Source organism: Rutilus rutilus, assembly GCF_951802725.1.
Source record: "Rutilus rutilus genome assembly, chromosome: 9".
Taxonomy (NCBI): Eukaryota; Metazoa; Chordata; class Actinopteri; order Cypriniformes; family Leuciscidae; genus Rutilus; species Rutilus rutilus.
The window spans coordinates 35,497,503-35,522,539 of record NC_140223.1 but is presented as its reverse complement, the minus strand read 5'-3'; the positions used below and the strand labels follow the sequence as shown (position 1 = coordinate 35,522,539).

At 36.9% G+C, this 25,037-nt stretch overlaps 2 protein-coding genes across 2 annotated transcripts; both read right to left on the bottom strand.

The window, feature by feature from the left end:
* Nucleotides 1-854: 854 nt before the first annotated feature.
* LOC311297412 (olfactory receptor 52K1-like) lies at nucleotides 855-1,814 on the bottom strand (the record flags this gene model as incomplete). The annotated part of the gene is made up of 1 exon (XM_084419660.1): nucleotides 855-1,814. The coding sequence occupies exon 1, from the start codon at nucleotides 1,806-1,808 to the stop codon at nucleotides 855-857; it is 954 nt and encodes a 317-aa protein (XP_084275786.1). The 5' UTR covers nucleotides 1,809-1,814.
* A 1,657-nt stretch (nucleotides 1,815-3,471) lies between these two features.
* On the bottom strand, nucleotides 3,472-20,705 carry or60a1 (odorant receptor, family 60, subfamily A, member 1; the record flags this gene model as incomplete). The annotated part of the gene is made up of 2 exons (XM_084419659.1): nucleotides 3,472-3,575; nucleotides 19,937-20,705. 2 exons carry the CDS (start codon nucleotides 20,703-20,705, stop codon nucleotides 3,472-3,474), a joined length of 873 nt encoding a protein of 290 aa, XP_084275785.1.
* Nucleotides 20,706-25,037: the final 4,332 nt, after the last annotated feature.

Sequence of the window (25,037 nt, the reverse complement as noted above, 5' to 3'; positions counted from 1 at the left end):
CGAAAGAATGGAAATGAAATGTGACGTGGGGCATGTTTTAACATGTGAGGAGGACATTGTAACATGACCACATAACAAGACAAACTAAAATATTTCATTAATAAAATACACGTATTCACTTTTTCATGTAAAATAATGACATTTTTTAATAACTAAAAATAAACGAATATTTGAGTTTGACAACAAACACACCGCAAAACACAGCTATACAGCATAGTTCAAAACATAATAATAATGAATCACTTCTAAACATTGACTCGCAGTCTTTATTCACCTTTTTCTCATGTTTTCTCAATAGAATTTATAAAACTGTAGAATAGAATAGCAGAGTTCTAATAGGGGCACGTAGTAACGTAGTGTTATAGCATGGGATTTAAACTCTGCTAGTGTCTTCTGCTGGTTAGTGAAGCATTAAAGAACTATCTCAACTGTTAAATAACAGATATCAGATTAAAATAATATCTGATGTCTCTAATTTTAAATAAACAAAAAACATAGATGAATTTTTTTTTATATATATAGTGTTGATATGGGAACTAATAAATACACTAAGGTTCATGCTGGGATGTGTGGGAAGTTTTAAACCGTGTGTGTTACAACTAGACCCGCGTTAGTTTGTGCCCCGCTCTCCCCTACATATTACACATAATTTGCATTTGTGTATAGGTTTCCATCTCTATTAGATGTTTTAGATGTGTTTTGTAAAGACATTAACTGCATTCTTTTATCTTTATATTTATCATGCATTTATCTACAAAGTATCATTCAGCTTTTATCAAAACAAGTTCCTTGTATAAGAGTTATGTGTTCTATGTATTATCATGTTGTAGTATCCATTCGTTTGTAAAAGCCATTCAGTTTTTTAAAGGAAAGACCTTTGCATTATTTATAAACTTCAGAAATGTTAGTCGAATTTCTTTTGTTCTCCATCCATAGATTAGCGGGTGTAGACAACTTGGAAACAATAAGTACATGATGCTTATAAATATACGGTTACTAGAAGAAATGTTATTCCTTATTCTGTATGACAAAAATGCAGTCAAAGCAGAAATCAAACTAAGTGTCATAATAATAATGTGAGTAATGCAGGTATTAAGGGCCTTTAAATGAGTCTCACCAGATCTAAACAGAGAAGAGAAAATGATAACATAAGATACAGTAATAAGAATAAAATCAGCAGTTGTTATAAGGAAAGCAGACAAAAGTCCTACAATATTATTAATAGATATATCTCCACATGCTAACTGAACCAACGCCATGTGTTCACAAAAAGAGTGATCAATGACATTTGTTAAACAAAATGACAGTTTTCCAGCCAGAGAGACCATGGTGACAATAAGTAGTCCATTTCTCATTACTGGCACAACAACAAACTTTAGAAAGTTTGAGGTTTCCATGAATCTATGATAATGAAGAGGTTTGCATATTGCAAAGTAACGGTCCAGTGCCATCCAAAAAACCAAAGTAGATTGAAATGTTCCAATAAAATGAAGGCCAAACATTTGTATCAAACAACCTGTTAGAGATATCTCATTCCAATTAAATAAAAAACTAAGAAGCATGTTAGGTACAAAAAACATAGGCATGATCAAGTCTAACACTGCCATAACACCTATTAGTACATACATAGGAGAATGCAGAGACGTTTGTGATTTGATTAAATATATGAGAATACTATTTGCTGTGATAGCTAATAAAAACATCAGAAAGAAAGGGATAAATAACAAAGGCCTCCATTCTCCTAGGCTGTGGAAACCGACTAATTTGAAGTCTGTGAATGAAATATTTTGTGTAGGTAGGTCCTTCATGCTGAAAAACTCTTCTGCACACACAGTGTTCTGTTCAAACAAATGAAGTTAATGAAACTGAGAAGAGAAATTATACAGTAGTTGACCAAGTTTCACTTTTTAAAACAATAAAATACAGCATTGTCATATGTTCTACTGTGCCAGCAAACATCATCTATGTAGTGTGAAGCTAAACCATTGCTTCAGTACTGTTAATGGCAATAAAAAAGGGGGAAAAAAACACCTTTACCTTACTTACTTTTTTTGTATTGTTAAACTGTGATGCAAATGTACATGCTACATTTGAAACTTCAAGTCAGAAGTAAATTGAATAATTCATTGTATGTACACCATGAAATTCATATATAACTGCAGCAAATCCGATATATTAAATCTACCCATATACTCATTAATCTGAGCTCTTCCCATTGGATTGATGAACAGATACAATTTATTATATTTCAGATGTGTTATATGTTTTACTTGTTAGAGTGAAATGAAGACTTGACTCATATCTTGGTCTCTAAAAACACTGTGTTGTGTTCCCATGAGTCTGTGTGCTACTCCCAGTCTGTGAGCTCAACGCCACCTGTATCATGGGATTTCAGTTTCCATGTCAGAAAGTTTTTTCTGAGTTCTAGGATTTTTGTGACTAACAATCAAAAAAAGTAATCACAAATACAGTGTGAAATACAAGATCAAGGAATTTAATTGTGTTGTGGGGGAGCATATCGATTTTCCTAGGGTCCTATGCTGAGGAGAGACCCCGACATGGTTGTAAAAAGCTTTGGGTGTAGTATATGAAAGCGTTATTTAAAATGCCTCATTCATTAATTCATATGCTGCCCAACTTTATTTGGCACATAATGAATATATGAAAAAGGGCCCTATGTTCCCAAGTTCAACTGTCTATTAACACACATTAAACAAACTTTTTATACGGTCAGGATTAATTTTCCCTGGGCGCTATCAACTTCATGAACTTTCATCCCTAACCTAAGGAAGCTGACCAGTTGTGATTCCATTACTACAAACATTTTAGTTCAGTTCCCTGAAGTCTAGCCTATTATACTGAGTATGGCAGTGCTGAGGAATAGAAAACCCATTTGACGAGTTCCCAAATCTCATATTAAGCGAATACAGAGATTGTCATAACTCCATCTAGTCAAGTCAAGTCATCTTCATTTATTTAGCGCTATTAACAATGTAGATTGTTCCAAAGCGGCTTTACATTGATAATAGGAAATTAGAGTAACAGAGATTGTTTTGGCTTTATACCAGCTCTAGAATAAAGTTATTGTCCAGCTAAAGTTAGTTTGATTGATTCACTTCCGTCGCAACCATCATTAGTTATTAACTTAGGGGCCGCTAACACGACACTGTTTTAACAGAAAATTGAAGTTCTTCTTCAAGTTCTTCAGAAGATCTTTCTGCGCAAACTTCAAAAGCGCGAACCAGTGAGAACGCCGATGGCGTGCACATGCACATTACGAGTTCAGTCTATAAGTATGTGCATTTGAATATATGTGCGCAGGCGTGTAGTCCTTCCCTACAAATCAACCCTCAACATAGGCTACAACTTGTCTGACCTTAAAATTTATATTACAGAATTTTTATCGCTTCCACGTAGCAATGCGGAATTATCCCGACAACGCTTTATCTGTAGAGAGGTAAAGGGAGGCCTTCACAAGGGAGATACTAGTTGACATTTCAAGACTGCGCTGTCGTCACGTCCAGGGTCCCCCATCAGATCCAGATACAGCCCGGATCCGGTGGACTGCAGTAAACCTTGGGATAAACAGAGAGACTAATATTAGCGTAGAGACCATTCTTCTTATGATGCAACGAGTACATCAGGACCCATGGGAATTGTTCCTGGTTCCGGCTGACCTAATCTATGCAGCCTAACATTGAATTATAAAAGTCTATAATGTGTTATGTGTATGCTAGGTCAAAGAGATGTGTTTTTAGTCTAGCTTTGAATTGACAGAGTGTGTCTGCTTCCCGGACAATGTTAGGAAGACTGTTCCAAAGTTTTGGTGCTAAATAGGAAAAGGATCTACCGCCAGCAGTCGATTTTGATATTCTAGGTATTATCAACTGGCTGGAATTTTGAGATCACAATAGACGTGAAGGACTACAATGCGTTAAGAGCTCGCTCAAGTACTGCGGAGCTAAACCATTTAGTGCTTTGTAAGTAATCAGCAATATTTTAAAATGTATACGATGTTTAATAGGGAGCCAATGCAGTGTTGACAGAACTGGGCTAATATGGTCATACTTCCTGGTTCTGGTAAGAACTCGAGCTGCTGCATTTTGGACCAGCTGTAGTTTGTTTATTAAGCGTGCAGGACAACCACCCATAATAGTATAACAATAATCTAGCCTTGATGTCATGAACACATGGACTAATTGTTCCGCATTTGTCAATGAGAGCATATGACGTAATTTAGATATATTTTTAAGATGGAAAAATGCGGTTTTACAGATACTAGACACGTGACTTTCAAATGAAAGATTGGTATCAAAGAGCACACCCAGGTTCCTAACCGACGACGAAGACTTGACAGAGCAGCCATCAAGTGTTAGACAGTATTCTAGATTATTACGTGAGGAAGTTTTTTGTCCAATAATTAGAATCTCTGTTTTTTTTTTTCAGAATTAAGTAGTAGGAAATTACTAGTCATCCAATTTTTTATATCAGCTATGCATTCCGTTAATTTTGTGAATTGGTAAGTTTCGTCCTGGCGTGAAGAAATATTGAGCTGAGTATTATCGGCATAACAGTGAAAACTAATTCCATGCTTCCTAATGATATCTCCCAAGGGTAGCATGTACAGAGTGAAAATCAACGGTCCTAGTACTGAGCCTTGTGGTACGCCATACACTCTAAAAAACGCTTCGTTGGCTGAACAACCATTACTTATAAAAGTAATTCGATTAAACACAAAAAACTTAGTATTCATAACTTTTCAACCTCTACTTAACATATATAGTGTGTATAACACAAAAATATAAGTTACCAGGTGACCTTAAATGTATGCATAAATAAAATGAAAAAACACAAGTCAAATCAACTACTATAACAATTGCGTCAAAATTAAGTAAATCTAACATAACATTTTAAGTAACTATAGGAGCCACGTGATATGTAATTTCCCGTGATGCCTTTCCAGTCAAAAATTGAAGCCATTTTGTGAAGCACACGAAGATGATGAAAAGGTAAGCTTAACTTTCTGTAAACTTAGTAAAATATTAGATTTGACGTTTTAACATTAATAAACACTTGTTTATTGTGTTAGTGGGTGAAGATTTTCTGAAACGCAACGTGATGAAGACACTGAAAAGAGGTAAGCTTAACTTTTGTAACTTGAGGTACATTCGTTAATTGCATTTTTGGTCAAGAAATTTACCTTTAAACTGAATTTCAGAATTGCTATGAATTTTCAACAATTAGAAACGCGTTACTTACGAATACGTATGAAACCGTTTGTAGTGACGGTGTAGCCTATGAAATGAGTGACTGTGCGCGAGTATTCAAAAACAATCGAATGTTATTGTTTATTTCGTGGGATATGACCATGCATCGCATTGGCACGTATGCATTAAGATTGCATTTAGAGTGCATTAAGAGGACTATTCAGACGGCGCTTGGGAGGCTCGCTCTCCCGCACGGAGAAATTCCTACTTTACATTAACGAGTTGTCACGTAGCTTATACTTGAGTATTTTTTAAGTAAATGTAGTTGTCATTTATTATATATGCATATACGTTGGTATGCGTTACTTTTGGTAACGTTAATGTAGCCTATATTGTAGACTAATTTGTAACATTTAATTATTATTTTTTTTAGATAGATTTTTGATCAACATACAAAATAATAATTATATAGATACACACACAGTGCGATTTCTTTTTTTTTTTTTTTTTACTGTTTAGAAAATAAGTCCCAACTGTCCACCAAGACTTCATTTATTTGATCCAAAATACAGCAAAAACTGTAATATTGTGAATTTAAAGTATCCGTTTTCTATTTGAATATATTTTAAGATGCAATTTAAAAGTTTGGGGTCAGTCAGATTTTTTTTTTTTTTTTTTTTTTTAAGAAATAAAATAAATTAATACTTTTATTCCGCAAGTATGCATATTGATCAAACGTGACAGTATAGACATTTATAATGTTGCAAAATCTTTATATTTCAGATAAATGCTGTTCTTTGGAACTTTCTATTTGTCATATCCTGAAAAAAACTTGTACACAACGGTTTTCAACATTGATAATAATAATAAATGTTTCTTGAGCATTGAAACATCATATTAGAATGATTTCTGAAGGATCATGTGACACTGAAGACTAGAGTAATGATGCTGAAAATACAGCTTTGCCAACACAGAAATAAACTGAATTTAAAATATTTTAAAATAGAAAAGTTTATTTTTAAATTGTAAAAATGTTTCACAATATTACACTTTTTGCTGTATTTTGGGTCAAATAAATGAAGCCTTGGTGAGAAGAGACATCTTTTAAAAACATTAAAAAATCTTACCACCCAAAAACTTTTGACCGGTAGTTTATATCTAACTTGTACTATTAGCACTTATATTAAAATGTATAGTCTTACAGACTAGGATAATTGTCTACCTCTCGGAAAATCCTGAGAATCTCATCAAGTATTATCAGGTGAGCATCTAAAATTGATCAATAACCAATTTGAGCTCCAAACCTAAATAAACAACTTGTATAAAGGCAATTAATTAATTTAACCAAATTAGATGTAAGAGGCTGTAAGATATTAATTTTATTTTAAAATATAAAGGTACATTTCTTTCTAATTTTGTGATTCAATACAATGTATTTTCAATGCAATGTATTTTTCGCGACAATCTGAAAAAGTGATGATACAAGTAAATGCAGATGTGCTGTTTTTTTTTTTTTTTTTTAAGGATACTCATGGGAACGAAGATGAACTGGAGCAGCTCACATTGAGGATCATCATGAAAGGTGGCTCAACAGAAAATCTTTTAAGTGTTGCAAAGGGTGAAAAAGTTGTAAGTGAACTTCCATTTGTCAATTTGCCATATTTTGTTGTACATTTCATTGTGGTTTCAGGCTTTGCAGCCTGTGGCAAAAAATAAAGTTAAATGCTTTTTTTGTGTGTGATTTGCATGTTTAATTTATTTTAAGACATTGAAAGCAGTGCAGTACGCAGACCAATAGCTGAAGATCTAAAATAAGTTAAAAATGTTAAGTAAAAATGTTAATTCATTTCATAGTCTTATTTTTATTTTTATTTTTATTTATAAATTAGCTTAAATGTTAAGTTAACACAACTAAGATTTATTTTGATCTCACATGGCCTGCACTGTGTTGGATTTACTTAAATTGTATATGTGTTGGATTTACTTAAAATATATATGCACCATTTTTGCGTCACACTTTTTAAGTAATCCCAACTTGGAATAATTTTACTTAAAATTTACAAGAAAACCTTTGTTATATGTACTTAGATTTTTAAGTAAAGAAAGTTGCGTGAACTCAAATATTTAAGTACATATAACAAAGGTTTTCTTGTTAATTTTAATTAAAATTATTCCAAGTTGGGATTACTTAAAAAGTGTGTTGCAAAAATGGTGCATATATATTTTAAGTAAATCCAACACATCATTTTTTAGAGTGTACTGAACTTGTGATCGATGAGACATCTCTTAATTTACTGCTACAAACTGATAACGGTCAGATAAGTAGCCTATGATTTAAACCATGCTAGTGCAATTCCACTAATGCCAACATAATTTTCGAGTCTATTTAAAAGAATGTTGTGGTCAATAGTATCAAATGCAGCACTAAGATTGAGTAACACTAATAGAGAGATACAACCACGATCGGATGATAAGATCAAATCATTTGTAACTCTAATGAGAGCTGTCTCAGTACTATGGTACGGTCTAAATACTGACTGAAAATCCTCGCAGATATAATTTTTTTCTAAAGAAAATTCTATTCTTCATATACATTTCTTTCTTTCTTTTCTAGTATCTTTGATATAAAAGGTAGATTCGAGATCGCCCTGTAATTGACTAATTTTGTACAATCAAGTTGCGTTTTTTTAACAAGTGGTTTAATCATAGCCAGCTTAAAAGTTTTTGGTACGTATCCTAATGACAAAGATTAATTAATTATATAAATTTTTCCTTAGGGAGACTACAATGCACTGCCTGATGCGATACTGTAGTAGACGGATGCATAGTAATAATTTTCTCCCTGATGTTATCAATCTTATAAGTGAAGAAGTTCATAAAGTCATTACTGCTTGGAAACTTCTGGACTTGAAGCTTTATTTTTCGTTAATTTAGCCACTGTTTCAAATAAATACCTAGTTTTTTTTTCTTTTTTTTTCTAATAGGGTTGAAAAATAAGCAGATCTAGCAGTTTTTAAGGCATCTCTGTATGCAATCGAGCTCTCTTTCCATGAAATGCGAAATACCTCTAGTTTTGTTTTCTTCCATTTGCGCTCCATTTTTCTGGCTGCTCTCTTAAGGGCCTGAGTGTGCTCGTTGTACCACGGCGGTGGACTATTTTCTTTAATCTTCTTTAAGCACAACGGAGCAACTGTGTCTAAAATGCTGGAAAAGAGAGAGTTAAAAGTTTCTGTCGCAATATCGAGTTCTTCTAAGCTATCTGGGACGCTGAGATGATGAAACTGATTAGGAAGTTTATTACTAAAGCAATCTTTAGTGGAAGAAGTGATAGGTCTAACATATTTGTAACACAGAGTCGGCTTTGCAGCCTTGGCTAAATTAAGTTTACATGAGACTAGATAATGATCTGAGATGTCATCGCTCGCTGCAGAATTTCAACGGCATCAACATTGATTCCGTGTAATTATATTAGATCTAGAGTATGATTACGAGAATGAGTAGGTCCTGACACATGTTGTCTAACTCCAATAGAGTTTAGAATGTCTGTAAATGCTAATCCCAATGCTAATCCCAAGAAAAGCATGTAAAAGTCCTGACAGAAAGTGATGCATAAGGATGTAGTGTAACGACGCCCAGTTCCAGGAATGCACTAATATTTTGTTGGTAGTACCAGTTTATAACAATTATTAGTTAACACTAAGTTGTCAACACTTCAGAAAAAAACAATAATTCGTCGTTATACTACATCCTTATGCATCGCTTTCTGTCAGGACTTTTACGTGCTTTTCTCAACTCAGTGAAGTGACATCGGTGTCTGGGTTAGCAGTAGCATGAGCCGTCAGGCAAGTGTTATTTAAATAAACTCCTGATGTACTTACAAGCTTTCCAATGCCTCGTTTTATGAGTACAGAACCTATTTGTACTACTGTAGAAGTTTGGTACCATTCTAGGCATTATAAGTGGGGTAATTTACAAGATACATATTTGGAGCCATTAGCGCCAGCACTAAGCCATTCAGTTGATATCTCGAAATAAGCTCTGACTTTAAAAATGTTCAACCAAGGGAAAAAAGGCTTCTGGGGGGGGGGGGGGGGGGGTTTGGCTCGATGTTTGGCTCGATTGGCTCGACCATCCCTTTAAAGCAGCCATTTTGATCTGTTGTTTCAATGCAAAAATGTTTTCTTAAAACACCTACAATGGCTGAAAAAGAAACAACTTAACAAATAGCAAGGGTCAAGAGCCCAACTAAAGCAAATGCTGATCACCATGATGGTGACTTTAAACTAAACTTTTTCAACCAAACATCAACATCTAAACCTCTGTTAATTCTCAATAACAACTGCTGTAAGCGCCTGGCAGAAATAAAGTCAGTCTGGTTAGTAAAAAGTGAAGCTGGTAATGCTGTTTGTGGAGTTGTTTAATCCTCCTCTGCTGATATCTTGATATATTTATTTGTCTTCTTTTATCTTCAGCATATAATCATAATGTAATGGCCTGATTTCATTCAGGGATTATAGTCTCTGGTATCAATTCTACATGATCAAAATAATTCAGAATTTCTACAGCCTGTGATCATGTAGCATTTTAATCAGAAAATCAGGAGTATTTAATATGAAAAAACAAAACCTGTGTATAATAAGTTTTAAAACCGCTCATTGAGACAAACACAAACTTCAAGAATCAGCGCATGAATCTCAATAACGGTGACAGGCTTCATGGCGCAATGCATTCTGAGTGCATCATACAAAACTCATCAGTGGCTCATTTGAGTGTGTCTAAGTGAACCAGTGGCACAAAATGTTTTTTATTATTATTATTATTATTATACAGCTTTTCTTATTTAAACACTGTTGGATGTCATGCTGTAGAAACATTACTATTACAATTATATGAAATTAATAACACATCTAACAGTCTAGAAGAAATCAGCTGATCAGAGCACTACATGATGATTATATCATTATCGTCATCATCAAGTAGCTGACATCACATTTTCACATTTCTCATCACATTTTCTCTTACTGTTTTTTCCATTACAAACCATTACAGCAGCCAGAGAAAAACTATCTTTAAAACATCAAATCAAACTGCTCAACCAAAGCAAACACTAATAACCATAATGGTGACATCAAACCAAACTATTAATTTCAATAAATCATCAGCATCTAAACCTCTGTTAATCTCAATAAGGACTATTGTATTCATATGACAAAAGTATATTTGGTTTGTAATAAGTGAAGCTGGTAATGCTGTTTGTGGAGTTGTTTAATGAAGTTGGAGCCTGACATCAAATGTTTAGACGTCAACCCAATTTTAATTTTCAAACAAAATTTGAAGTCTGGGTGAAGTTGGATTCCATGTCCAATAACATTTCTAGCTGGGGTGACCTCATACTGTGGCCATTGTTGTGCTCGGGTCTCAGGGGCCGAAGGCTGTTGTGAACGAGAGGCTGAGGCAGTTGGATCCATGTGCAAAGCTTTATTGTAACACACCAGAAGACACTTTAGAGCTGACATGCAACACAAGCAGACAAAACCGAAGGGCAATCCAAACTCATAGTCAGAAGTGAGCAGATGTCAGGGCAGGTAGAGAAACGTTCGTAAATGTCCAGGAAAACAGGCTCAAATCAAAACCAGGGAAACGGGAATCTTAGAAATAATGCTCGGAACTGTCTGCAGGAATAACACTGGCAAAACAAGACTTCGCAACTAAACAATGGGAAGAACAGTCCAGATATAGGTGAGCTGAAGATGTCCAGGTGATGGTAATGACAGATGATAAGGTGACTGGAATGATGGGAAGTGCAGTTTCTAGAATTCGGGAGATAGTGATCTGATGATTCCAGAGGGAGGCAGCACGGAGCGCTCCGTGACAGCCATAATATGAGCACACAGTGAGTGCACAGTGCGGTTACACTTTTAGCTCGCTGTGAACTCACATTGTGATCATATGGAGAGATCACTGTGAGATAAACGTGTTGACTGGGTTGGAATGTTACAAATCAACATTCCTAGAATGTTGAATTTTAAATCAAAATTAAGTTGAAAGAACGTTTGAGGAACATCACACCTTTTAGAACACGGTCCTGTACCGTCAACTGGACATTTTTTACGTTCCCAGAACCAACACTGAATATTTGGAGAACGTTCTTATAAAAACAATCTGTTAGCTGGGTCAGTGGTTATGAGTAGTACCAACAGCACAATTTTCATAATTTATGCTGATTTTGATAGAAAATATGTTAAATATATAAAAAATATGTTAAATATGTTAGACCCGAACAGCCCTGAAAGTATTCGCTTCAGTTCATAGAAGAAAGCATTCTCTAATAGACCAAAATACTTTATGTAATAAACAAAACTGCAAGGGATGAGGGATGTGTTGAACATTGTGAATAGTAGACACTTGATTTTTATGAAATGTAAAGATTGAAAAAATAAATAAACAAATAAATAAAAATTCTTGTGGGCACACAGTGGTACAAGCCTACCTATAGTCAGGCCTGCAAGACTGTACAATTTGTTGAACACACAATTGAACCATGCAATAGGTACCTGTGTTCATTACTAAAAACAATTATTTACAAGACTCTCATAGGTCCTTTGTTGCTATAACAAGAGTCAAACTTACTATCTTGCCAATAAACATGCCAAATAGCACTCAAGGGGCGCAGGCCAAATATCAGAGTGGTCCAAGATACACAGTTGGCATCACCAAGGGCCCAATTATCTTATGTCTGTGTTATTTAAAATTTGTTTAAATAACAATGACTTATCACAAATGATATCATACATAACAAATCACATCATCCATTTACTGTACACTGTGCTATGAGCAATTTGCTATATCCAATGTTTTGACTTTTTGTACTGTTAATTGTACGTCTGAAATAAGTAAAAGCAACACAAGTGTGCTTTTATATATGACAAAACTCAGTATACAACAGAACAACAGTAAAAACAAAGTTGCTTATGATGTTGTTACTAACATTTCATGGTAGTTAACTTTGTCTCATGACCAAGTCTTTGAAACGTCTCCAAAAATACAAAACAGTACTAAACTAGACATAAATATTTATATCTAGTTCAGTACCGTTTTGTATTTATAATATAATTATAATATAATATAATATAATATAATATAATATAATATAATATATGGTTGCAAATTACCAAAGACATTTGCTTTCCTGTTCCAACCCTTCTTCCTTGCCAAAAGGGTAATTTGAAATTCCTAAATGCACAGAGGTCTTGATAGTGATCCAGGCCAATAGGTCAATATGCGTGTACAACAGGAGTCTGCTAATTGTCACACCTTAAGGACAGTCGGAAAGCTGTAATCTACTGATGTGATGGTTCCCTTTAGACATTTTATTGACTATAAGTAACGATGCAGCATGCCAACTAACTCTCATTACTGTACGTACACACCGCCGCCGACTTGAGCTGCAAAGAAGCTCTGGCCGCCCTGTCAAGGACGCTTGTCAAAAAGTACGGGGAAGCTTGTTGACGCTTTGGCCGCTCTGACGTAGCAGCATTCTATGTTCGATCATGGGAGAAGAGAAGTGTCACACCATGAAATGTAAACAGAAAAAAACAAGCAACACATTGGCCCTCATTTATCAAAAGTGCGTACACCAAATTTCCAGCGTACACCCAAAACCACGGTGACTTTGAGATTCATCAATATGGACGTTGGCGTACGGCACGCTCAAATCCTACGCCAGCTCAGGAGGTGGTGTACATGTACGCACGTTTTGAGTTAGTGCGGAAATGCGCAGAAAAACAATTCCTAACACCACAAAACGCACTGACAAACTAAAAGATATGATATATTATGACCCACTGTAAAAAAAAACAACAACATAGTAATTATAAACTTCAGTGTTTATTTTTGTGCAGCATGGACTTCAATGTTTAATTTGTGTGACTTTACCAAAGCATTTGATTTTTAGGCATATGTACTCCTTCAGTTGCGAGCCTGTGCGCTTTACCTGACGTTTCAGGGTTAGGCCCGGCAGGTGCGCACGGACTGGGTTCAGTAAGGCCGGTGACACACTGGATGCGTGGCGTGAGCGTCTCAGCTGCGTGGCGTGTCCGTTTTTATTTCGGCTCCCATGTTAACAGGTTAGAGCTTGCACACTGCCTGCGTGACACGCGCGTCTCAGGCGTGGCTCGAGCCGCGCTAGAAATAGAACCGACGCCTATTTTGCGTTTCCAGGCAAAATAGAATGAAAAGATGTTTATATGTCATTTTGACACGAATACATATTAATTAATACCATTTTGATGTTTGAAAGTCTCTAAGTTTTGACATAAATGCAGATATAATGTAATAAAAAATAATAATATCGATTTTCAAATATTGCACCTGTCAGTACAGAACGAAATATTCTGTAGCCTATTTTGTGTCAGTACTGCCACGTTGTCTTTGCTGCTATATTTATGTTTATGTTTATGAAGTATAGGCCTTCCACAACTCTCTCCCCATATGTCAAATATATCACCAATGAGGCTTATCATATGTCACCTATAGCAGCAGCAGCGCCGCGTCAGACACGTTTCTGGTGTGCAAAGACATAGAAAACGCCACGCAGCTGACACGCAACAGAAACGCCACGCTCACGCCACGCAGCCAGTGTGTCACCGGCCTAATGAAAGGCTTTCAATGACCAAAAAATAATTCAGACTGACAAAATAATAAAAATGACATTCTTCTTTTAAATAATAATACAAATAATAATAATACAAATAATAATAACGACATTCTTCTTCTAAATAACAATAAGCGTCATTAATAATAAAAATCTAGAAATCAATTTTGTTTCTTTCCACTTCCCTGGTGATGGTCTCGATCTCCATGTCGGAGAAGTTTCTCTTCTTTGCCATCTTCCGTGTGTCCATGGCGTAAAATGAGGGCGTGGGGGAAGCGGAGACTTGAATATATAGGGGCGTGTTATTCTAATGACGCTCGTTTTCCACCGCGGCATTTATCAAGGGCAGGTATTGCGTACACCTGGATTTCAAAGGTACGCACAGCTTCATAAATCAGGCGGTGAGAGGAGTGTAAGCATAATCTTACGCCAACATAATATGCACCCGTTTCTACCCAAGAATGATAAATGAGGGCCATTGACACTAGAAACCTTTTATAATGACAGCATTTTTATAACCGTTTTGGTCACATTTGGTCGGGAAAAAAGAATAATTAGCTATTATTATTATTATTAGTGAATGCGTGCGCGTCCGGGGCTCTCTCTCTCACTGCTTGTTCTTATATATGCCCTGTCAAGTGCGCCCTGTTAAACTGACAGGACTTAAAAACACATGCAAATTATAAACTTTCACTCTATGATGGTTAAACTGTGCAATTAATCCGATAATGATAGGAAACCCAGCAACGGCGATGGTCAGCTTCCCCTCCATTTTCTCAGAACTAATGTTTTGGTAGGAACGAAAGTTTACATCATATGTTTCTCCGGAATCAGCCAGCGCGAAGGACGTCTATATTCCAATTGGTTGCTGCCGTTTTGCCACTGCTTGCCGCTGAACCGCGTCATAGCTCATTACCATAAGGTTGAGCAAAACGTCGCTTTGAGGTCGCTCAAAACGCCCAAAACGCGACGCCGATGGATTTGACGCTCCTTGCAGCTGAGAGAAGCCAGCTTCCATTGAAAATGAATGACTTCCGGTAACTTTGGAAGCTTAAGTCGGCGGCGGTGTGTACGTACAGTTAGAGTATTAGTGAAGTATAAGCAGACTGTCTGCTTAATATCTGCTAACACTTTATTTTGATGGTCCCCTAACAGACATTCTACTGACTATATGTAAATTTTTAAGTACATGTCAACATATTCTACTAACCCCAACCCTATCCCTAATAGTCTACTAATACTCTAATAAGAGTAAGTAGACATGTAGGTCTTAACATTATTTAGAGTTAACAGAATGTTTGAAGGCGACCATCAATGAAGCTAAGGGACGTGCAGAGAGTTCCTCAGGGGCAGGGGCTCAAATGTAAAAAGGTCCATATATATATATATATATATATATATATATATATATATACATACTTTGCATCAAAGAAATAAAATATATTTTTTAAAGTATATTAAAATAGAAAACCATTATTTTAAATTGTAATATTTAATTTTTTCTGTATTTTTGATCAAATAAATGCAGGCTTGATGCGCATAAGGGACTTCTTAAAAAAAAAAATATATATATATATAGTAATGTGTGTGCAAATTTTTGACCAGTAATACTGTACTAATATAGCCTGGCAAGCCAGACCTACATCAAGATGTTAGGTCTGGCTACTCACCATTGGCACGGCTCAATCCGAGGGGCGGGATAAACGGTTGTCTTTCAAATTCCCTCTGCACGCAATAGGATAGCGCTACAACCAACCAGAGCGTTTTCCCACCAGCGGAGCTAGTTGATAGATTAAACTTTTGCCGTATCTGGTCAGCAAAACTACGAACACGTCTTCCTTTTTTAAGAATGACTTAAGTGCTGTTCTTTGTTCTTTTCTCAAAGAAAAGCTTAACTCCAAGTCCTCCAGAGTCGCAGCCAAAGCCGATTCGAAAGACCGCTGTTCGCCAGCAGCAGCAGTCATTCTTTGTTTTCAAGTAGCAGGGAACCGTCGCAACTCTGTCGTCATTATGTTAAGCCCGCCCTGCCTACTCTATACACGATGTGATTGGCCTGACTAGAGTTTGGTTTTTCCAGCTCGAAAGTCAACGGAGAGTTGCTAGACTACACTGGCTGCAAAATAAATGTTGCTGCCGCTAGGGTGCGTCTAGATTTCTAGGCTAGTACTAATATACCATTGCTGCAAAATTATCAAAAATGTTAAAATAATAAAGTCACCATTTCGCATGTTGTTGTCAGCCTAGACTTCACATAATAGGCCTGTAGGCCTGGGCCAGACTATGATAGTTTCATCAAATGGTAAACGGTGTATCAATATAGACCAAATTCAAGTGACTTGAATACTATAAAACCATTAATGCTACTTGTGGTGCTGGTTTTGTGCAGTGCTTTGTAGTCAATTAACATCCATTAGTTCAACGACGCAGATTCAGATCACTTCATAAATGTAAATTCGTCTATCCATGTAATTTTCAAATGATTTATTTATAAATGACCGGAAAATTACTGCTCCACGCACATTGTTCAATGAAATTTAAACTTGATGTGCCAGATGACGATTGGTCGGTGCATTACACATGACAAACAGGCTTCAATGAATTATTTAATATTTTAAGATATGTGATATGTGGATTTTTAATTGAATCGACACTACCTTTTATTATTGTCGAGCCATATACTCACTGAAAGAGCCATTTTTGGCTCGAGAGCATCGGTTCCCGAGTAGACTGTGGGATATCTACGTCTACACTAGTGCATTTTCATTTTAAAACGCATAACTTTTGCCACGGTTATGCCTGCAGTTCACACACTACTCCAGAGTGCATTTTAATTTTAAAACGCATAACTTTTGCCACGGTTATGCCTGCCATCCACACACTACTCCAGAGTTTTTAGACCCTCAAAAACGGAGACTGACCCCGTCAATCAAGACCGAAGCAAGACACACGCAACTTGACCATAGACAGTAAAAGAAATGGACACAGCGACACCATAGACTTTGACGGAGACCAGTGAAGTCAATTAGAAGCACTCTCTTCCTGATGGCTGAGCGTACTGCGCAGCCTTCAAACTGAGCTTGACGACGTAGATGTGATGTGAGCAACCTGTCTGACAGTTGTAAGGCTTCAGCTGTGCCAAGAGAAATCTGAATCATTCCTTTACGAATCTTGCAGAGACGGAGAGTGTGAGTAGGAACTGTCCATGAGCTAGGAGCAGGAGCAACTTTTGGTAAGTATTCTGATTAATTATTTTGTCATTTTGCCTCCACGTCCCCCTGATTGCCTGCGAGCTTCTCCTCTTGTCTATACGGTAATTTTTCTACTGTGCGACAGAGAGTCGCGTGGTTATGACGCAATCGTTAGCCTATTTTTACAAAAACGTCTTATACAGGGCCATAACATAAGATACAAGGTAATGGAGCCTTTTATGCATTGTCGTGTTTCTTTAGAAATAAACAATGGACAAATGAGTCTTTAAACGCCTCAGATGCAAGTTATTCGCTGTCAAAGTGACAGCCGCTGTCTGTTTTTTCTTTACTTTCGCTCTCGCAGGCGATGTGCTGATCGGTCGCCTGATTGGCTGTCAGTCATCTGAGAGGAGGGTCCTGGCGTGCTGACGTCTGCATGTGAGATCCAGTCATTTGGTTACCGGAAATCCGGGAACTATAAAAGGAGTCATGAACGCACTAGACGGCGGCGGCCTTTTTGTTTTGTGAACTTCACTTTGTGTGCTTAGTTTATTTTCTTCTGTTAAGCTTGATTTTGGTTTTTGCTTGTTTTCAATTTGAGAATTTATCAAGCTTTGTTAATGTGTTTAAAGTTGGTAATGTGAGATCTCGTTGTGTTGCCGTCCTATTCTTTTTATCTAAATGTTTGAGAGCGGTAACGCTGTGTTTTGGGAATGATAAAGGAAAAGGGACAGGTAAGAGATGTCACGTGACGTACATTGCACTTAGGTTTATTTTCTGTTTAGATACACTAGGTTAAGAGGGCAAGTGCCATTCGTTGTATTTTTGTTTGGTAGTGAGAGTAGGGAAGTATACGACGTCTCGGACATCGAAGACTTTTCCTTTCTACATTTTTCTTTTGCGTTAGTTAGGTTAGTTTAAAACGGCGTAGAAAGATTCTTTTGTTTTATTCTTTGAGTTGGCACTGTCCAGTTATTCCCTTTTCCCCTTCCAGGTCTGGGATAATATAATTTGCTGGTTTGTTTGATTTATTTCTGATTGTAAACAACTTTAATTGTGTTTTTTTTTTCTATCTATATATATGTTTATATATAGATATATTCTTTTGACCAGTTGCACATAATAAATGTGTTCAAACACTCTGCTGCTTCCTGATATCATTTCCCAGTGTTTCCATAGTAAAGATTGTTGACGGGTAACATAATGTTCCCCTTCTACCCTCCTAGATTTTTAAAACCATGAAGGGTCGTAACACCCCTTTGAACTTGACGCAAGTGAGCGTCAAGGAGCTTGACCCATAGGAGTCTAAAAAAGTAACTCTCAATAAAATGTAGAATTAAATTCAATTAAAAAGCAATTAATTCTTACTGTTTGTGAGTGTCATGAAGTAATCATAAAGTGCCATGTATTACACACACACACTAAATTGTGTCAGTATGTGTCATAATGAAACATAATTTCTATTAAAACGGCAAAATGAAATAAAAAAGCTAAACAGCAATGTTATAACTAAAACATACACCCAACACTATACTGTCTTTATGTCTTTTATTTATTAACAAATTCCTTTTGGGACAGCACTGTATTTTTTATATTTTGTGAGCTCACATTTAATCTTTATAATCTAAATTTGAAAACGCACAAAGCTTTTTTTTTCCTCAGCTCAAGTACACAATAGTATTACTTTCAGCAATTGTTGTAGGCTAGTATTCCTTATACAAGTGGTCCACCATGTGGACAAGGTGATGCTATTGCATTTACCAAAACAAGGCATATGAATTTCAGGTCTGCATATATAAATGGAAGTTGTTATATTTAAATAAGTACAGTATCATATTCTGTGAGAGAAAATGTATTTGGTAAAAAAAAGCCATTAAGTGAATCTCAAATAGAAAGAAAGAAAGTTTGGGTCTGATTTAAAAGTCTCTTTGTTCAACATTATGGAGCAAAAGAACAGCCCAACCCAACCCAAAGATAACACTAGATGGTGACAAATCACCATTAAATCAGGACATTTGTTTGGCAAGATTTTTGAAATATGGGGGCTTTTTACATGACACAACAAATTAGAAATAATTGTGCATCAATAGTATTAATTGTTTACTCTATAATTTCTCTACTCTGTATAAAAAAATTGTTTCATGTCATTAAAATGATCACACATGACATTGTAGCCTATAGTGAAACGAGTGTCAGTACAAAATGAACAGGTAAAGCTATGAATTAACCAGCTTTTAGGCAATAGCCTTTACTACATTTACATGTGGGCACAAGTGAGAACATATTTAGATGCTAAACTTAACGTTTTTGTGGATGCAATTAAATGAGCTTGCAAGTGGGTTCAAATGTCTAAGATCACATTGACATTTTCTGAACACATTAGGATTTTACCAACTTTAAACCTGAAAAAAGTGTTATCCAGAATGCGAACTGCACTGTACAAAGGTCAGATGTTCTTGAAGTGAAGCACATGCTTAGTACATTCTCAAATGGTTTAGCGCCCATGCCAGGGCTTGAGCCCTGCTGTCAAGGACAAACACTAAACACTAGAAAATTGTGAAAATCGAATTTTCCCTCAGATCGTTATGATGATAATATAATCTATAATGAAAAACACTGTAGTATATTTAAAAAGAATGAACATTAGAGGTTGCTGCACTAGTAGGATCAAACCTTTGTATCTTACTGTATAAAATCTGAAAGTAGACAAAACATTGTACAATCGTATTTGCTTTTAATCATATCTTTGGTTGTCTATAGCTTTACATATAATTTAACACATAATGTACATAAAGATCATGAAATTGCAAATATTTTAGGTACTTTTAGTATTGAAGTATAATAACAGATTGTTGATGCACACAATCTCTGGGTTATTTTAACAGTACATTTTCTGATCTCTTTGGTTCTAACACCATATATTACTGGATGCAAAAGTGGTGGCAAAAGTGTTATTTGGACTGATATAAAGACATTCATCTCACTAGATATAAGCACAGTAAATCTGTTATATATAACAGAAAAAACTGTGGCAATTGAAAAGTTTATGAAGATTATCAAATGAGGAAGGCATGTTCCAAGTGCCTTGTTTTGACCATTTTTTGACACTTTTAAACTAACAGAAAGTATTTTAACATAAGACAGCAATATAAGACATGTAGGGAGCACAGATAAACACACTATTATTAGTAAACCATACACATTGCTTAAAAAGCCAAGACTCGTATTACATGATATGTTAATGATTGAAAGGTTATCACAAAATAGCTTATTAAGAGTACGGCTGCATAAGGGAATTCTTGATGTCAAATATATTTGACCAGCTATTGAGAAAACAGGAACTAAGTTGCTTAACATAAGCAAAATTTTAATTTTAAAGGGATTCATGATAATATGGTACTGTAATGGCTTACAAATGGATACATACCTATCATAGGCCATTACTGTCAAAGTAGAATAAGTGCAAGCAGCATAAATACTAAGCAAATAGACTTGGAGAAGACACCCCTCATACGAACTAGTGTGCCAATCAGTTAGGAGATTTGAAAGAACTTTTGGCCAAACAGCACTGCTTCCGAGTAGTCCACTGCACATCAGGTTGAACAAAAATAAATACATTGGCTTATGGAGACTTGATTCTAAGTAGATAACAAGCATTATAAATATGTTTGCAAAGGTTGCAACTGTGTAAACTAGGAAAATAAAAATAGTCAATACATATTTCCTTGGACCCAGCGATTCATATGATGAAAATACCAGATCCAAACCAGTAGATTTGTTCATCCTTCAGGCTGGAAAAGCAAACAATTAAACATGAAAACACAGTCTCATTTAATTACTTATTATACATTATATTATTATAATTAAAAGTAAATGGTTGTTACATAAACTTTAAATATATCTCTGCATGCATTGTGTAAAATGTAGGACCTGCAAATATAATACCTGACAAAAATTCCTGTTGTACCTTATTGTTAATACAGACCAGGCTCTGTGTGCACTGCTAAACATTGTGTCTGGGCTCAGTTCAAGGTCTGTTGTTTTATAAAACGCTTCTGTTGCTTGGCTGGAGATGAGGTCAACAGATTTCGCAGAGATTTCTTTAGGGAGCAAATTCCCATCCATGTATCTTGAACATTTTATTCTTGGCTTGCCTGATGACGGTCATGAGACCGAAACTTTGCTATTAAAATTTTGATACTCAATTGCAAGAGCTGATAGTGTGCGGGAGTTTTTGACCTACTCTTTTTTTTCCCATGCACATATCACCTGCAGCTGTGTGATGGTGCTTGCTAATTGATTGATTCTTGGATTGGAGAAATGGGGAAATGAATAACCTTAAAAATATCTTCATTTTACAGAGCATGCTTGCTAATGGTCACTCGATAAACATCAGCCATAGAGGGTATGCTTATGGAGATGAAACTATGTATGATGTACAGAGAGGGTACATCTTACATACAAAGGGTACATCATACGTACAAAGTTACGTCTGAAAAGGAAATGGAAGAGGTAGAGTTGTGTAGTAGTTTCTCACACAGGCCACCGCAATGTAGCAGTACCAGTGATACCAAGAAGGAACAACGCTTTTAAGGTCAAAAACTTGTCCGGAACCTCCTCGATAGGCTCGAAGGGAGCCAGGGACAGGCCTTGCAGGAGAATGGCCAGATCTCATGTCGGCACCCTGGTATGAGCTGCAGGCCTCAGCCTCAGAGTACCATGGAGGAAACGAGATACCAAAGGGTTTCTCCCCAAAGACATTCCAACCAGTGGCGGATCTACGGGGTGGCAAAGGGTGGCAGCTGCCACCCCTGGGAACTAGTCTTGCCACCCCTGTTGCCACCCCATTTATAAATCAGATAATATTTTTTAAGTATATTTTATGTTCATAGCCTACACGTTGAAGGCCAACGCAGTGTTTCGGAGAAGAGAGGATAAGCAGCTAGCAGCAGTGAGTTAAGATTACAGTTAAATATTTCATTGGGTTTGCTGGTAGATGAACCAACAGAAAGCTGAGGCCAGCACAGCATCTGATGCATGAATAACCACATTTTTCTTAGTAGCTTATGCAATTTGAAATGTATTTCTGTACAATTACTTCAACTTACTGAAGTGAGTGCCTTTTTGTTAAAAACAAAAATTCCACTACATTCCACATCTGAACACCACCAAAGTCTTCAAGCAGCAGAAATTTGGCAGACTTGGTACAAGACTGTCGGTTTATTGAAGACTGGTATGTCATACAATGTATCAGTGCCATGACCAAACTTGTAAAAATCATGATCAACTAGAGAGAACATAAACAGTAACATTGTTAACAGCTGTTCATGGCTCTGCAGCATTGTTAGTTAAAAAAAGAACTTCTCATGGGAATACACAATAGTATGTATCTAGTCAAAGTATTTACATTTTACTAAGGATTAAGATTCAGTTGACATGGATAGATGAATTGGAATTGTACGACATGGTTTTAACCAACATGCTATTTTTACGTTTGACAAACTGCAGGTCAGATTAGGATGCAAAATGAAAAGGTTTGGCATAGCCAAGTTCTTTCAACCCAAGAAAAAAAGGGGGGAACTGGACACAGGTGGAGAAGACAGGGAGAGAAGGAGGGAGACTGGAGAGAAGTTAGACAAAGATGAGCAGCACAAGAGACTGGAGCAGACAGAGGGCCAGAAGCAGACCAAGGTTCAGGAGCAGCAGGAGACACTAAGGCGGACTGAGGGCCAGAAGCAGACCGAGGGTCATGAGCAGCACGAAGGGCAGGATCAGTATGAGGGTCATGAGCAGCACAAGAGACTGGAGCAGATAGAGGGCCAGAAGCAGACCAAGGTTCAGGAGCAGCAGGAGACACTAAGGCGGACTGAGGGCCAGAAGCAGACCGAGGGTCATAAGCAGCACGAAGGGCAGGATCAGTATGAGGGTCATGAGCAGAACAAGAGACTGGAGCAGACAGAGGGCCAGAAGCAGACCAAGGTTCAGGAGCAGCAGGAGACACTAAGGCGGACTGAGGGCCAGAAGCAGTGTGAGGGGCAGGAGCGGCATGAGAGACTGGAGCAGACCGAGGGTCATGAGCAGCACGAGGGGCAGGATCAGTGTAAGGGTCATAAGCAGCACGAGGGGCAGGATCAGTGTGAAGGTCATGAGCAGCACAAGAGACTGGAGCAGACCACTGAAGAAGAGGGAAATGTAGGACGAGAGAGAGGGCAAATCAGTGAAGAGTGTGAAAGTGAAACTGGAGCGATGGCTAGGAGGAGCAAATGTCAAGCTGGCCCTCATGGTACGTTGAATCACTGCTGTAATAAAGACATGTCCAACTCTAGGCGGCAAAATTAAAACTGATCTTGTTTAGATAAATGCAACAAAAATTGTAACATGTTGTCCGTGCTGTGATTGTGTTTTTTTGTTTTCTCTTCTCAGATATATCAAAGCTGAAGGCAGATGATCCGACACAACCTGTGTTAAAGGTATTTCCCAAAACCATGCAGGGAGGGGCAAGGAGGAGCTTCCAAGGACAGTGGTATGAGGAATATCCTTGGTTGGAATATTCAGTGGCCATGGACGCTGCGTATTGGTTTGCATGTCGGCATTTTTCGTCTAGCAAAACTGTTTATACCTCTTCTGAGGGATACAAAAACTGGCGCAAGGCCACTTTTAAAGATGGTGGCTTTTGTGTACATTCCAAATCTGAGGCGCATTTGAATGCAATGACCACATGGCGAGATCATCAAAAGATGATGAAACGCAACATATCAGTATTAGGCATGATGAATGATGAGAATCGCAAACAGATAAAAGAGAATCAACAATACATAAAGACTATAGGTCAGGTATTGCGTCTTACTGCAATACAAAATATAGCTCAGCGTGGACATAATGAAAATGATGAGTCTAGGAACAGAGGCAATTTCCTTGAGATTTTGCACGTAGTAGGAGATCATGATTCTTTTATTCAAAAAAGACTATCAGAAGGCCCCCGCAATGCGATGTATACTTCCAAAAATATCCAAAACGAAATATTACAAATCCTGGCAGGGATGGTCCACACTGTAAAAAAATTCTAACCTCCCTAACTCAAAATTTTCTAGTGACTGATAACATCTAAATTTTTCAATTGGCCCAAGTGAAATTCTGTAAATTTCAATTGGCCCAAGTGAAAATCTGTAAATTAAATTTTATAAATTACAGAATTTCACTTGGGCCAATTGAAAAATTTTGATGTTATCAGTCACTAGAAAATTTTGAGCTAGGGAGGTTAGAATTTTTTTACAGTGCAGGAGGACATACTAAAAGAAGTCAAATCTAGTCAGTACTTCTCTGTTACATCTGACGAAACAAAAGATCTCAGAAAAAGGGAGCAATTGTCCATAGTCTTAAGGTATTATTATCAGGGAGCAGTACGGGAGGGCTTCTTAGGCTTTTGGGAAGCTGAACATTTGGATGCCAGCTCCTTAGCTAACAAAATCATCTCTTCTTTGGAGCAGTATGGCCTTGAATACAAGGAGAATTTAGTGGGCCAAGGGTACGACGGCGCTGCAGTTATGAGTGGCCGGTGCTCAGGGGTGCAGACAAGAGTTAAACAGGTGGCCAAATATGCTTTTTTATGTCCACTGCAACGCTCATTGCTTAAATTTAGTCATTGTCGATTGCGTCAAAAAGGTCCCTGAGGCTGGGGAGTTTTTTACTTTGCTCCAGCAATTGTATGTGTTTCTTTCCGGCTCTTATGTCCAACAAAAGTGGATGGAAGTACAAGCGGAGATGTTTAGTGGCCCCCCTAGAGAACCTCAAAGCCTCAGCGACACCAGATGGGCCTGTCGCGGTATTGCCTGTAGGAACCTTTTTGATAGATTGCCTGCAGTACTCAAAGTGTTGGATGACATATCAAATAAGGTTGATCCTGAAAGATCTACGAAGGCCCGAGGGTTAATGTTTCAAATTGACCTGAACTTCATTGGGCTACTTGCCATATTTAGACAGGTGCTTGGT